Source organism: Elephantulus edwardii, unplaced genomic scaffold (assembly GCF_000299155.1).
Source record: "Elephantulus edwardii isolate Elephantulus edwardi_28Jun2011 unplaced genomic scaffold, EleEdw1.0 scaffold00189, whole genome shotgun sequence".
Classification (NCBI taxonomy): Eukaryota; Metazoa; Chordata; class Mammalia; order Macroscelidea; family Macroscelididae; genus Elephantulus; species Elephantulus edwardii.
The window spans coordinates 140,457-153,776 of NW_006399939.1; the positions used below are offsets into that span (position 1 = coordinate 140,457).

The 13,320-nt window shown below is 41.9% G+C and overlaps 1 protein-coding gene across 1 annotated transcript in view; it reads right to left on the reverse strand.

Annotated features, from left to right (window-relative positions):
- Positions 1-13,320, reverse strand: part of PTPRJ (protein tyrosine phosphatase, receptor type, J) — a 59,896-nt gene that overhangs the window by 13,510 nt on the left and 33,066 nt on the right. Inside the window, exons 9-12 of the mRNA XM_006896759.1 lie at positions 12,796-13,065; positions 10,485-10,781; positions 4,932-5,063; positions 70-280 (exon numbers count right to left, since the gene is read on the reverse strand). Coding sequence (XP_006896821.1) covers positions 70-280; positions 4,932-5,063; positions 10,485-10,781; positions 12,796-13,065 — 910 coding nt within the window. The remainder of the gene's footprint in view (positions 1-69; positions 281-4,931; positions 5,064-10,484; positions 10,782-12,795; positions 13,066-13,320) is intronic.

Genomic DNA, 13,320 nt, shown 5'->3' on the forward strand with positions numbered 1-13,320 from the left:
ACACACATAGAGAAAGAGACACACAGAGAAAGCTCAGCCCTCCAGAGCAAAAGGACCAGAAGCCATTACCGATAGGAGCCGAGAGGTTTCAACTTCCCATTGAAATAGCCGCATGTGGTTGACTCATTCCCAACATCAATTTCATATTTCAAGACCTCCGACAAGCCCTGAGAAGACTGCCTCTCTTCTGTTGTTATGAGGTATGTCACATAAGTTTCTGAAGAATTGTTTTTGAAATCCTCATACCTATATTTCAAAACATCCACTGTAGGGCGCTCAGCTAAAAAAAAAAAAAAGGCACAGAAAAGGAAAAGTGTAAGAAAGTAATGTCAAGACAGTGGTTAAAAATCAAATACACTAGAAGACACATTGTTAGCTGCCTATAAGTAATGAAGTTGAGAAAAGAGTGGTCTCATCTCTTAAAAATGACAGCAGATAGTCATTCAAGTCCCCAGCTTAAACAATGATACTGAAACTGGGTGATCAGGATAATAGAGACCATCTCTCAAGCTGTTTTTGTGGCTGTGAGTCATATTTAATGTTTACAACAATCTCACCCAAAGGTTTGTGGTTGCTGGTTGGTATTGAGAGAATTCTGACTCACATGCAGAACAGAACTGCTCCTTAGGGTTTTCAAAGCTGGAACCTTCTGGAAGCAAAGAGATCTCCCCATTCCTACATCCTAGGCACCTCCAGGAGGGTAAACCAGTATTTTAGCTAGGCTTTTCTCTGCCCATTTTATAGATGAGGACATGAAGGTATAGCAGGCTAAAGGATCTGCCACATTCACACTGCCTACCTGATAGAGCCTGATCTCTAGCCCCCACCACCTAGCTTGGCCTGTGATCTCAATGACCAAGGCTTCTCACTGGAGTAAATGGAGTGGCGGAGCCCACAAAACAGGGGTCTGACCATTACCCAGCACTGATTCTTTTTGTCTAGTAGAGGTCTAAGCCTAGGAGATGTTGAAAAACATCATAGCAAAATGACAAAGACTTTGAAATGGATCCAAAATAAAAAAGGAAGGAGTGAGAGGTTGCAACATTGCCTTCTGAAATCCTCTGAAGAGTCATGACCCCCAGTCAAGCCCTAATTGGCTAAGGTCCCCAAGTTCCTCATGTCACATGTGATCTTGCCATTGATCAAGACAAGGATGACAGAGAGGTGAGAGACTGGGCACCGGAGACACTGCCTCACTCCTATTTTATTTAGGGAATTTCCAAAAGCCACAAAACTTTGCATTTTAGACCGATGACTTCTGAGAGGCTGCCGTGAAGGATGACCTCCAAGCATTCTCTTCTTAGTGCCAAAGAAAACAATGGAACCCTGGAAGAAGTGGCCGCAAACCACCTGCTCGTTCAGGTTTGGAGGGAGACTTTTTGAAGTTCACATCGATAAACACAAATCTTCTGCTTCCTTTCAAGAAAGTCACTTCCTCTGGTGATGATGGCCCATGTCCAGGTGTGGAAATGTGGGTGTGAGAGAGAGAGAGACAAGGTTGGCGGCGACCAATATTCTGCTACCTATACAATCTTATGTTGTATGTAAACGAAAAGCAAAACAGTTCAGAGGTCAGCAAACTATGGTTCATGGTCAAATGCAAGCTACCACCTGTTTAGGTATGAAAGCTGTATTGGAACACAGCCATCTCTGTTCTTCCTGTACAGTTTATGACAGCATTCAAGATGCCCAGATGGTCGGATTCTAAACTAAAGGTTGGCAATTTGGACATACGCAGAACTGCATAAGAAAGGCCTGGCAATCTGCTTACAAAATGATACAGTTTTGAAACTCCTATGAAGTGTATTTCTACTCTGCACACGTGCAGCTGCTCGGAGTCAGAACTAAACTGACAGCCGGGGGTATGGCTATCTTCATGCTACACTAGCAGACACCATATGGTCTGGAAAATGTAAGACATCTACTGACTTGATTAAGAAATGATAAAGGTGACATCACAACACAACCAGAGGAATTTAAATTGATAATACCTGAATACTATGGAAAGGTATAGTCTGATAAATTCAAAAACCTACAGGAAATGGACAAATTCCTTGAAATGCATCTCCTACCCAGACTGACAAGGACAGATATAGAATATTTGAACAGATCTATCATAAAACAAGAAATTGAAAAGGTCATAAAGAGACTTCCCCATAAGAAAGGCCTGGACCAGATGGTTTCACAGCTAAATTCTACCAAACATTCAGAAAGGCTTTAACACCAGTTCTACTTAAATTATTTTTTTTTAAATTGAAAAAGAAGGAACACTTCCAGAATCATTCTATGAAGCAAGCATAACTCTAATACCAAAACCAAGCAAAGATACTACCAAGAAAGAAAACTACAGACCAATATATCTCATTAATATAGATGCAAAAATTCTTAACAAACTCCTAGCCAACAGAATCCAAAAGCACATCAAAAAATAACTCACCATGACAAAGTGGGATTCGTAACAGGTATATAAGGATGGTCCAACATAAGAAAAAGAATCAATGTAATTCACAATATTAACAAAGTAAATAACAAGAACAATAAGATCTTAGCAACTGATGCAAAAAAGTCATTTGACAAAATACAGCATCCCTTCCTGATAAAGACATTCAGCAAAACTGGAATAGAAGGGAATTTCCTCAACATAGTGAAAAGTATACATGCAAAACCAAAAGCCAACATTATTCTCAATGAAAAAAAGACTTAAATATTTTTCCTTGTGAACAGGACCAGACAAGAATATCTACTGTCACCACTTCTATTCAATATTGTATTGGAAGTGCTTGCTAGGGCAATATGACAGGAGAAAGAAATAAAAGGCATCCAGATTGGCAAAGAGATAGTTAAACTGTCACTATATCCAGATGATATTACAGTGTACACAGAAAACCCCCAAGACTCAACAAAAAAAACAAACAAACAAAAAAAAAAACCAACCTGTTGGAGTAAGGAGGCCAGTTTAGTAGAAGGACAGGACATAAGATCAATATCCAAAAATCAGTAGGATTCCTCTACAGTAACAAAGAGAACTCAAAGAAGAAAATCAAGAAAGCAATGCCATTTACAATAGCCAACCATAAATTGAGATACTTGGTAGTGAATTTAACTGGAGATACAAAAGCCCTAAACAAAGAAAACTACAGAACATTTCTATAAGACACAATAAAAAACTTAAATGGGAAAATGCGCCCTGTTTATAGGAAGACTCAATATCATGAAAATGATAATCCTACCAAAAGCAATCTAAATGTTCAATGCAATCCCAATCTAGATACCAAATTCATTTTTCAAGGAGATTGAAAGGAAAATTGTCAAATTTATTTGAAGAAGCAAGAGACCCCGAATAAGCAGAACACTTCTGAGAAACAAAAATGTAGTGGGAGGCATAGCAGTCCCTGACCTCAAAACCTACTACACAGCACTGGTAACCAAAACAGCATGGTACTGGTACAATGACAGGCACATAGATCAATGCAACAGAATTGAGAACCCAGAAATAGACCCAGCTATCAATGGCCAACTGATATTCAACAAGGAAATCAAGGCTATCAAAAGGAGAAATGATAACCTCTTCAACAAATGGTGCTGGCAAAACTGGACTTTCACCTGCAGAAAGAAAAGGATCCACATCTCACACTATACATAAAAATCAACTCAAGGTGGATCAGAGACCTGAGAGTAAAGCCCAAAACCATAACATTCATAAGAGACAAACAGATCAAGCTTAGAAGTGCCAGTCCAAGGTATAAAAAGACTGACAAATACAGCAAGAAATGTACAATCTGAAGAGAATAACATTAATGAATGGGACTTTCTAAAGATTAAATCCATGTGTGCATCAAAAGCTTTTTTCTAACAGGGTGAAAAGAAAATCTACTGACTGGGAATAAACATTTGGTAATACCATCTCAGACAAGAGTCTTAAAATTTTACAGAATACTTCTGGGCCTCCACAAGAAAAAGACTGATAAGCCAATTACAAAATGGGCAAAAGACATGGAAAGAATTTTCACAGAGGAAGATCTTTGAATGGAAAACAGACACAAGAAGAAATGCTCAAAATCACTAGTAATAACAGAGATGCAAATCCAAACCACAATGAAGTACCATTTCACTCCAGTAACAGTGGCAAACTTTAACAGGGCAGCAAGTAGTAAATGCTGGAGAGGATGTGGTGAGAAAGGAACTCTTACACATTGATGGTGGGATTGCAAAAACCATTCTGGAAAGCAGTTTGGCGCTTCCTCAAAAATCTGGACATAGAAATTACATATGATCCAGTTATTCCACTGCTTGGAATATATCCTGAGAAAATCAGAACTGAGGCACAAACAGAGACTTGTACACTAATGGTCATAGTAGCATTATTCACTATCGCAAGATGTTCAACCACAATCGAATGGATTGAGAAATTATAATACATTCATACAGCGGAATACTACACAGCATGCAGGAGCAATAATTTTGAAATTATCTAACTGAGTGAACTAACTCAGTCCCACAAGGATAAATATTGCATAAAACCATTAATGTAGAATGAGGATGAGAATCCAAGGCAGGGGCCGGGGAAGGTGGAAGTAGAGGGATAAGAATATGAAGGGGGTGGGGGGATTAATCATGAGGTTGTACAATATGATGGGTTGAGGGTGAAGGAAATTAGAAGAATCCGGTCTGGAAAACAATGTATTCAAATTTTGTAATAAACTAGTGTAATAATAATAATAATAAATCTACTATCTAATCCCTTAAACTATGCCTAATTAGAGCATCAGGCAAATAGGTTACCCTCTCCAGGACTGAGAGCCAAAATCTGTGTGTAGTTTACAGTGTAAAAAAGATAATTGCATTTTTTCCATCAACGTGCCTCAGTGAGCACAGACGTGGCAGCCAGGCGACACCATCACCCGTTGGTTTCATGTGACGACCGCTCTTACCTTTCCCAGTGGTGAGAATGAGCGCATAGGCTTTGATGGGTCCATGGCTAGATTCAAACCCACTGAACTTGACCTTTACTGAGTTGTGACTGATAGATGTGATATTAGGGGATCCATTTGGAGGAGGAGGGTCTGAAACAAAACAAAACAAGGTCACCCAACATTTACAGGCAAAATCATTATCATTAAGGATGGAATTTGGACCAGTGCTCTCCTTCAGATCATCCTGGCCCTGGAAGCCATAAGCTGGGCTTATATGGGCTGATGCACAAAACAGGGAAGAAGCCTGGTGGGGAGGAGAGGTGGTGGAAACTTGGCAAGCCTGCCTTGCACAAAACAACCCCTGAAAGGTGCCCAGCCACACCCACAGAGTGCGCTCCTGGCTACCTTGTTTGGACAACTTAGGCCTCTCTTAGCCCTTCCTACAGACCCAAGATGGACCAAGTTCCTTATCCTAAAAACAGGGTGAAAGTAGGAGAGTGAGGTTTATGTGGGCAGAGTGGGATAGGGCGGTAGCTGCGAGCAGGACTCTCTCATCACATAGTTTCATGCCAGGAAACAGTCAGTGTACTGAGAACAATGGCACAGATGCCCAGGGACCAAAGATGAGACGGGCAGAGAATGCACTCGCTCCTGGGGCCTCTTTATTATCAGTGTTGTGAGCTGTCCACTACCCTGTTGTTTCTGTTCTCTTTACTGTTGTGACTGTCCTCTGTACTGTTGTTGTTTCGAGCTAAAACAATAGGGATGTTGCTACCTGCTTCCATTTCATGTCCACCTTAGGCACAAAGAAATCCATAAACTAAACACTACCTAGACCTTAGTTTTTTTTTCCTAACTGACTGAGGATTAGACCTTGTGATCCAAAGAGTACACATCAGCTCATTTTTAGAGGTAGATGGCCAAGACCTTTCATCCTAGGCCTTCTGTATCTAGCAGCTCCACTGAAATTTATTCGGAATCACAGCAGCACCAGAAAACTTCCACTGCAGATAAAAAATGACCGCACAGGAGAATCAACATAAAGCCTGGCTGAGAAACCGGCCCAGTTTCACACACAGATGTCCTCATTTTTTCTAGACAGGGTTTAAAATGCAACCAAGAGGAACCCAATCAGTGCTCTTTCCAGAAACCAGCAAAGCCCCCAGAGTGTTCTGTGAATGATCTGTGTCTTTTTCTTTCCAAGCTAACTGTACAGAGCCACTCACTGAATTAGCATAAGAAGACAACACTGAAGAAGAAATGATCTCTCTCCACATACAAACTCTCTATGTAAATACTTTGCTCAAAGAAAGTCTAGGAGTTTTTCTTTATCAATATAGTTAAGAGTCGGGAGATGGAGAAAACTGGGCTTCAAACAGGTCACAACGCAATGCCCTAAATCGATGCATGTGATACAGCAGCCACTCAGGACTTGAAATGTGACAAGTCTCAGATCAGACATGCTGCAAATATCAAATCCACAAAGAATTTCAAAGGGAGCTCTGGAGGCCTCGTCGATGAGGAGAGGCGCTGTCAACCCACAGGCGTGTGGGTTTGAATCCCCCAGCTGCTTCATGGGAGCAAGATAGCCAATTTCCTCCCCTGTGATTTACAGTCTTAGGAAACTCACTAGACAGGAAGCTATGAGTCAGTTCTGACTCAACAGCAAGGAGGTAGATTTGTTGATTTAAAAAAAAAAAAAAGAAATGCAAAATGTCCCCACTACTTTATATAGGATGTATGTTGAGATGGCATGATTGTCATGCACTGATTTCACTGACATGTTATTCAAATTTTTCTCAGCTCTTTTTTTTTTCTTTCCTGATGGTTTAGCAGTAAGGAGTTGAACAGCTAACCCAAAGGCAGGTGGTTCGTGTCCACTAGCTGCACCAGGAGAGAAAGATGGGCAATGTCTTCTCATGTGATTTATGGCGTCAGGAAACCTTCTGGAGGGTCAACTCTGGATCAGTTCTGACTCGATGGCACCTAACAACAATTCCATGTAGCTCACATTACATTTCCATTGAAGAGCACCTGCCGCTCTCTATAGAACATGTTTTGGCAAACTCTTATGGAAATTACAGCAGCGGCCACTTGGGGGCACTATCCCCAAGTCTAACTGTGAGCTATTTAAACGAGTTTCCCAGCCAGCACTTAATTCAAAGTTTCTATCAGCTGCTGGATTTCTGGGGAGCTCTGGTAGCCTAATGATAAGAAACTGCGTTGCAATCCCAAAGGCACACAGTTCTAATCCACCAGCTCTTCTCGTGCGATTTACTGCCTCTGAAAACCCACTGGAGGAGGGTCAACTTATGAGTTGGTTCTGACTTGACTGCACAGAACAAACACTGGATTCCCAGATGATGTACTTGACAGCTAAGGAAAGGTTAGTGGTTCAAGTTCACTGAGACACACCTCTAAGAAAAGTCTGGGAAGCTATTATCCAAAACACAAGCCACTGTTTTTCTCTGACACTCGAGTTGCACAAGGTTGACATGAATCAGAAATGACTCATTGTCAACCTATTTTACATTGTCTGTCAGCTGGCCAGAGATGGGTCCACTGCCACCCACTCCAAGGTGGCCAGCCATATGCTTGTTCACTCCCACCTCCAAACCTTGAAAATAGTCCTATCCATTCCTGTTCATACTACCACCCTCCCTCTCCAAAATATTCTTTCTCTCTTCTCTCACCTCTTCTCTCTCGGCTTTTCTCTACTTGTCAGGGACTTGTCTGCCTTCCTCACCATATAGTATCCCTTACTCCAGTGCACACTAAGCACTCAACAAATGTCGCTAAAAGTTGCTAAAAATCACTCAGCTCTTCCTCATCTCTCCATCCTTCCAATACTGCCCACCTCTCACAGAGAAGGAGCAACTCCACTTTGATGTGACTTGTGTACTGCACTGAAGCAGAGGAGGGAGAGAACCGTCTAAAAGAGAGATGTAACTGGGTATTTCTGTCATCACAGGAGACTAGAGTGAGGGCTGCATGGTGGAGGGGACCTGGGGGAGGGTTTGTAAAACAATGAAAGAATCTTTTCTTTTACTTTTCCATAATTTTTGGACTCATGTACTTATAACTTGTTAGTCAAATTTGTGTCTTCTAGGTTGCAACAGCCCCATGATACATCTTGAAGGATATGTACATGTACAGCCAAGCACAATCAATAAGAGTGCATCTAAATTCCAAAATCAATCTCCATAATAGTCTATGTGTTTCCTACTGCCAAAGGGGCCCTTTAGAGTAGTGAGAGAAGATCTTCACCCTGAAACCCACAGCGTCCCTTTTCAGCAGGAAGTAGCTAAGAGAATACGCCGTCCCCTTTTCCTTATGACTCAGGGTGAAGTCTCTCTCAGGGAGGAGTGATAGGGAATGGCAAAGGATACACTGACAAAGAAGATTAATCAGAACTGGCTTTGACAAGCACTGTGGCATTTGGACAAGAACAAACTGTGAGGAGGGTAGAGAGAATAGTGCAACAATGAATGAGTGGAAGCCCAAAATCTCTGTAAATGTTTATGAAAATTAATAAAATATAATTATAGAAAAAAAAATTCATCTGGAGAGAGAGAGAGCTCTGGATCAGAGTGAGAGAATCGCTGAACTGAATGCCATGTCGTCCTCACCAACAATACCACACGGTTTCGCTTCAGAAACAAGAAGCTCTTGTTCCATGCCAGGCACTGTGCTCGGTCCTGGAGACAATCAAACACAGAATAAGACTCCTTGATTTCTATGCAGTGAGGAACTGACATAATAAAATAGACAGCTATCAAAAAGTACAAGCATATCTCATCATATTGTATTTCGCTTTATTGCAACCTTGCATCAAACAAGTCTACTGGGTGCCATTCTTCCAACAGCATGTCTGTAATTCTCATGCTATTTCAATTTTTTTTTCATAAGGCTGGTGGCTTAGTGGTAAGGAGTTATGCTTCCAACCCAAAGGCAGGTAGTTTGAATCTACCAATTCCTCCACAGGAGAAAGATAGGCAATCTTCTCTCTTGTGATTTACTGCCTCTAAAAGTCCACGCTCTATGTCTGTCCTGACTCGATAATACATAATAATAACAACAACAATGTATATTTCACACTTAATAGACAGCAAGCATTATTGTATAAGCATAATTGTTAGAGGTCCTTGCAAACAAAACAATTCCTGTGACATGCTGTATTGTAATATTCTTCAGTGGTCCAGAACCAAACTCACAACATCCGCGAAGGATGCCTGTTATAGAAAACTCTCATCATTCTTATGTGGAGGGAGCTGCAGAAACTCAAAGCTGCTGCCCTCTACAGCTCTACAACTCCTAAGAGGCCCATGCACATTGTAGATTATACAACTGCTGTCCCCTGGAATTGCACAGTGCGCAACCTGAGCTGCCGTACCTGGCAATTCTGAAGTGATCTTCCATATCCCTTACTTCTGCTGATTCTCACCAACACGGCTTGGAAGGAGGAGAACATAACTAAAGCACAAAAAAGTCCAAGTAGTCTGCCAAGCTTGCAGACAAAGGCAGAACTGGGGGTGAAATCAGGTCTGCTTAAATCAAAGTCCATGTTCACAAACACCTCTTCTGCTTTCTAGGTCAATGTTCCCAAAGAAAGAGGCCTTTCTTTTCTTCCTATCACAATTACTAATCCTTTAGGAACTGACCTATTATTTGGAAATATTATTTTGGAAATAGGTCTGATGGTCGAAAGAAAACATACCTAGCACCCAAAGGGATAGAGACCCCCATTAAGTTGATCCAAAGCAGCATCTCTTTGCAGACAATGGGAGGACAAGACAACTACAGATGAAGAAAAGATGTGGGAAGCAGTTTTTTCCCAAATATACTTTTTTCCAAGTACACACACAAAAAAACGAGTGGGAGAGAAACATTACAGAAATCAACTATGCCAGGAAAACAATAAAAAAACAAAATGGGGAGGGGATAACCAAAACAACAAACAAATCACAAAAGTAAGGCTCTGTTGCTCCACCAAACAGCTTGGGAATTTGTAAAAACTATGGAATCTTAACCAAGTGTCTAATAATAAGAAGAAAGTGTTGTTCCTTCTTGAGGTCTGATTACAATATTGTGACTCTGTTTAAATGATATACTGATAGAGACTAGCTTCAAAGTGATCCAATTAGGACTGAAGAAGAGGTACACAGGATGAGATTAGCCAACTACTGGTAACTCCAACTGGGTGAGGGTGGTTAGATAGGTTTTATTATACCCGCCTCTATTTTTTAATCTATTTGAACATGTTTCTAAAACACATAGTGTATGTTTAAACTTTTTTTTAAAGCAGAGCACTCACTACATAAAAGACAATGTGGTCGTTATTCTACAAAGTTAAAAAATGTTTTTGAATTTATTTTTTAAGTGTCTTCTTATTCTAGGTTTGTTTTTGTTTTTTTTTAAAAAAATACTTTTATGGAATAGGTTATCAGTCTGTGCCAATTAAAATATATGTTCTAGGGGAAATTTAGAGATGGGGAAACCAATCAACTTTTTAGGGCACACTTGCAGACATCCTGGGTGAGCCTCTGCTCAGGTACCCAGCGTATCACCCACCTGTGATGCTAGTGGTGCAGAGGTTTGGGGTGGAGGATCCATTCATTCCACAGGACAAAGTGGTGATGCTGATGTTGTACGAGGTAGAAAAATTTAAATACGTGACTTCTGTCCTGTATATTTTGTCCACAGTGTCGTTGTCTGAGGAGCAGCCCTCCAAGTATGTTTCGTTGTAAAAGGCCTCACCGCTGACCTCCAGCGAGAAGCCAGCATTGACGCCATCAGGGCAGGCATACACGAGAACCAAGGTTGGCTCTTTGGGGACCATCTCACAGCGGAAGTCCACAGGTGCAGCATCTGCAGAGCGAGCATGGGACAGTGTGAGAATGGCAAACTCTTGCCTTTGTAGACACAAAAACATTGGGAGTAGCAGAATACTGGCCCAACCATGACGAGCAGTCAGAGATGAACAACTGTGTGAACTTAGGTCAAAGAGGTGCCCAGCGTGAAGCACTCGACGACCAGCAGAAAGGTTAACAGTTCAAATGAGTGCACAAGCACCTCAGAAGACAGATCTGGTGATCTGCTTCCCAAAGATCACAGTCTTGGAAACGCCAGAGCACACAATTCCACTCTGTTCTCAAGGCCACCACGAATCTAATCGACTATACAGCAACTGACCACCACACCCTTCCACCACTCAGAGTCAGTTACGCAAACGCGCTGAGCCCTGACTGCAGGGCTCTCTGGGGATTGAATGAAAGAGTGTGCGTCAATCATCAAGCAAGACACTGGACAAACACAGGCACTCCGTTCGCAGAAGCTGATCCTATGGCGAGTGGTAGCAATTCCTTCACCTGGCTCACCTCAACCAACCTTCCAATAGGTAGTATTGTCATATGGTCATATGGTCATATAGTCCCATTCTGAAGATGTCAACTGATGCTGCAAGAGTGTATCCGTTTCCTATGTATCGACTCCATCTGTCATTGACTTACAGTAGCAGAAATGTACTGGTCCCTATTTAACTCCCAGATTTTAACAAAGGCCAACATCAAACCAATGTGGAAATGTTCAATAAAGACTCTGACAATCAGAACAGGGAACACCTCAAAAGCACCTTCTGTTAAAAATGGGAGTCACCTCTTTACAACACTTTTGGTATTATGAAGTTGGCAAAATCAAGAAGGGCAAAAGAGTTGAGCACTCATTTTAACAGTATGGTTTCCATCTTCAAACATGCCAAACTATAAACTACAAGGCCCAACAGCACCCGTGTTACCTCTCTGGTCTCTCCATCTACCCTTTCTCCTCTTGCTTCTACAGAGCCACTACCGGCATCATGACCTCCCTTCTTCCAACACAGCGGGCACACGCCAGCCTCAGGACCTTTGCACTGGCTGCTCCCTCACGGTGAAATGCTCTGTAACCTGATGTCTACATGGCTGGTTCTTCTAAGGCTTTAAGGTCTTTGCCCCATAATTGCTTTTTCATTGAAGCCTTTGCTGGACCTCTAGCTAAGTATTCCCTTTGCCCTTTCCTGCTGTCTGTCTTCTTCCTTAGTACTAATTATCATCTAATAAACTACTTCTTTATCTTGTTTAGCCTCTGTCTTCTATCACCAGAATAGAAGTTCCAGGAGGCCATGGAAATGTCAGCTTCACTTAACAGTATCTGGCACATTGCTATTGTTATGTGTCATCGAGTCACTTGAGACTCATGGTGACCCTATATACAACAGCCCTAAACCCTGCTCATTGTCTCTGACACACCCACCTTCATTACTCCAGTCACTGAGGGCCTTTCCCTCCTGCGCTGTCCCTCCACCCTCCCCAGCATGATGTCCTTCTCCAAGGACCGGTCTCTCCTTACAACATGACCAAAGTATGTCAGACGAAGCCTCAGAATCCTTGCCTCCAACGAGCCGCCTGGTTTAACCCTCTCTAGGATGAATCTGTTTGTTTTCGTAGCAGTCCATGCATGGTACATTCAATACTCTTCTCCAGCACCATAGCTCAAGCTCAAAGGCATCAATTCTCCTTCTATCATCCCTAGTCACTGTCCAGCTCTCTGATGCATAGCAAGTGATTGCAAAGACCACAGCCTGTATCGGGCACACCTTAGTCTCCAGAGTGACATAATTGCTCTTCAGTACTTTTTTTCTGGCACATACATATAGTAAATGCTCAATAAATATCTGTTGAATGAAAAGATGATAAGGGGACTAATATGCAACCAGGATGTCTCAGAAAGCATAAGACCAATTAGTACAAGCACACAAAACCCAGTAACTAAAGACTGCACAGGTCTTGTTCTCAAGGTCAAAAGTACAAGGGAAGGAGGCCAACAGATACCTGAGCTATTCACTCACCTGTACAGAATGGCATGAAGCTAGGCGCTCCCTCAGTGATATTCCCAGCTCGTGCAAAGATCTGTACGGTGTAAGATGACCCAGGTATTAACCCAGTAACTGTGGCATTAGTGACCCCAGCGTCCGTGATGATTTCTATCTGAGTGCTGGAATGGCTGTCAATACGAAGGCGGTATGTGTACGCAGACGGGGCATTATCAAAGCTCTGCCAGCTCAAGACTGCTGCTGTGGTGTTGGGACTTATTTCAATGTTGGACACACTGCTGGGCCCTGTGTTTAAAAAAGAAGAAGGGTGAATTAGCCTGACTTCCAGGACTATTTGATTCACTGCAGCCAAAAACATTCTGGCTCCTATAGAGAAAGAATGAATAAAACGAGTATTTCTTGTCTCCTAGGATGGAAAGCTTCCTAACTGACATCCAGAAAATAATGATACAGATGATCCTGAGAGAATTCAAGTTCTGTCTCATTTATTTGAGAACTTTCGGTTATCCAAAATCTATTCATGTTGTTGTTATGTGCCGT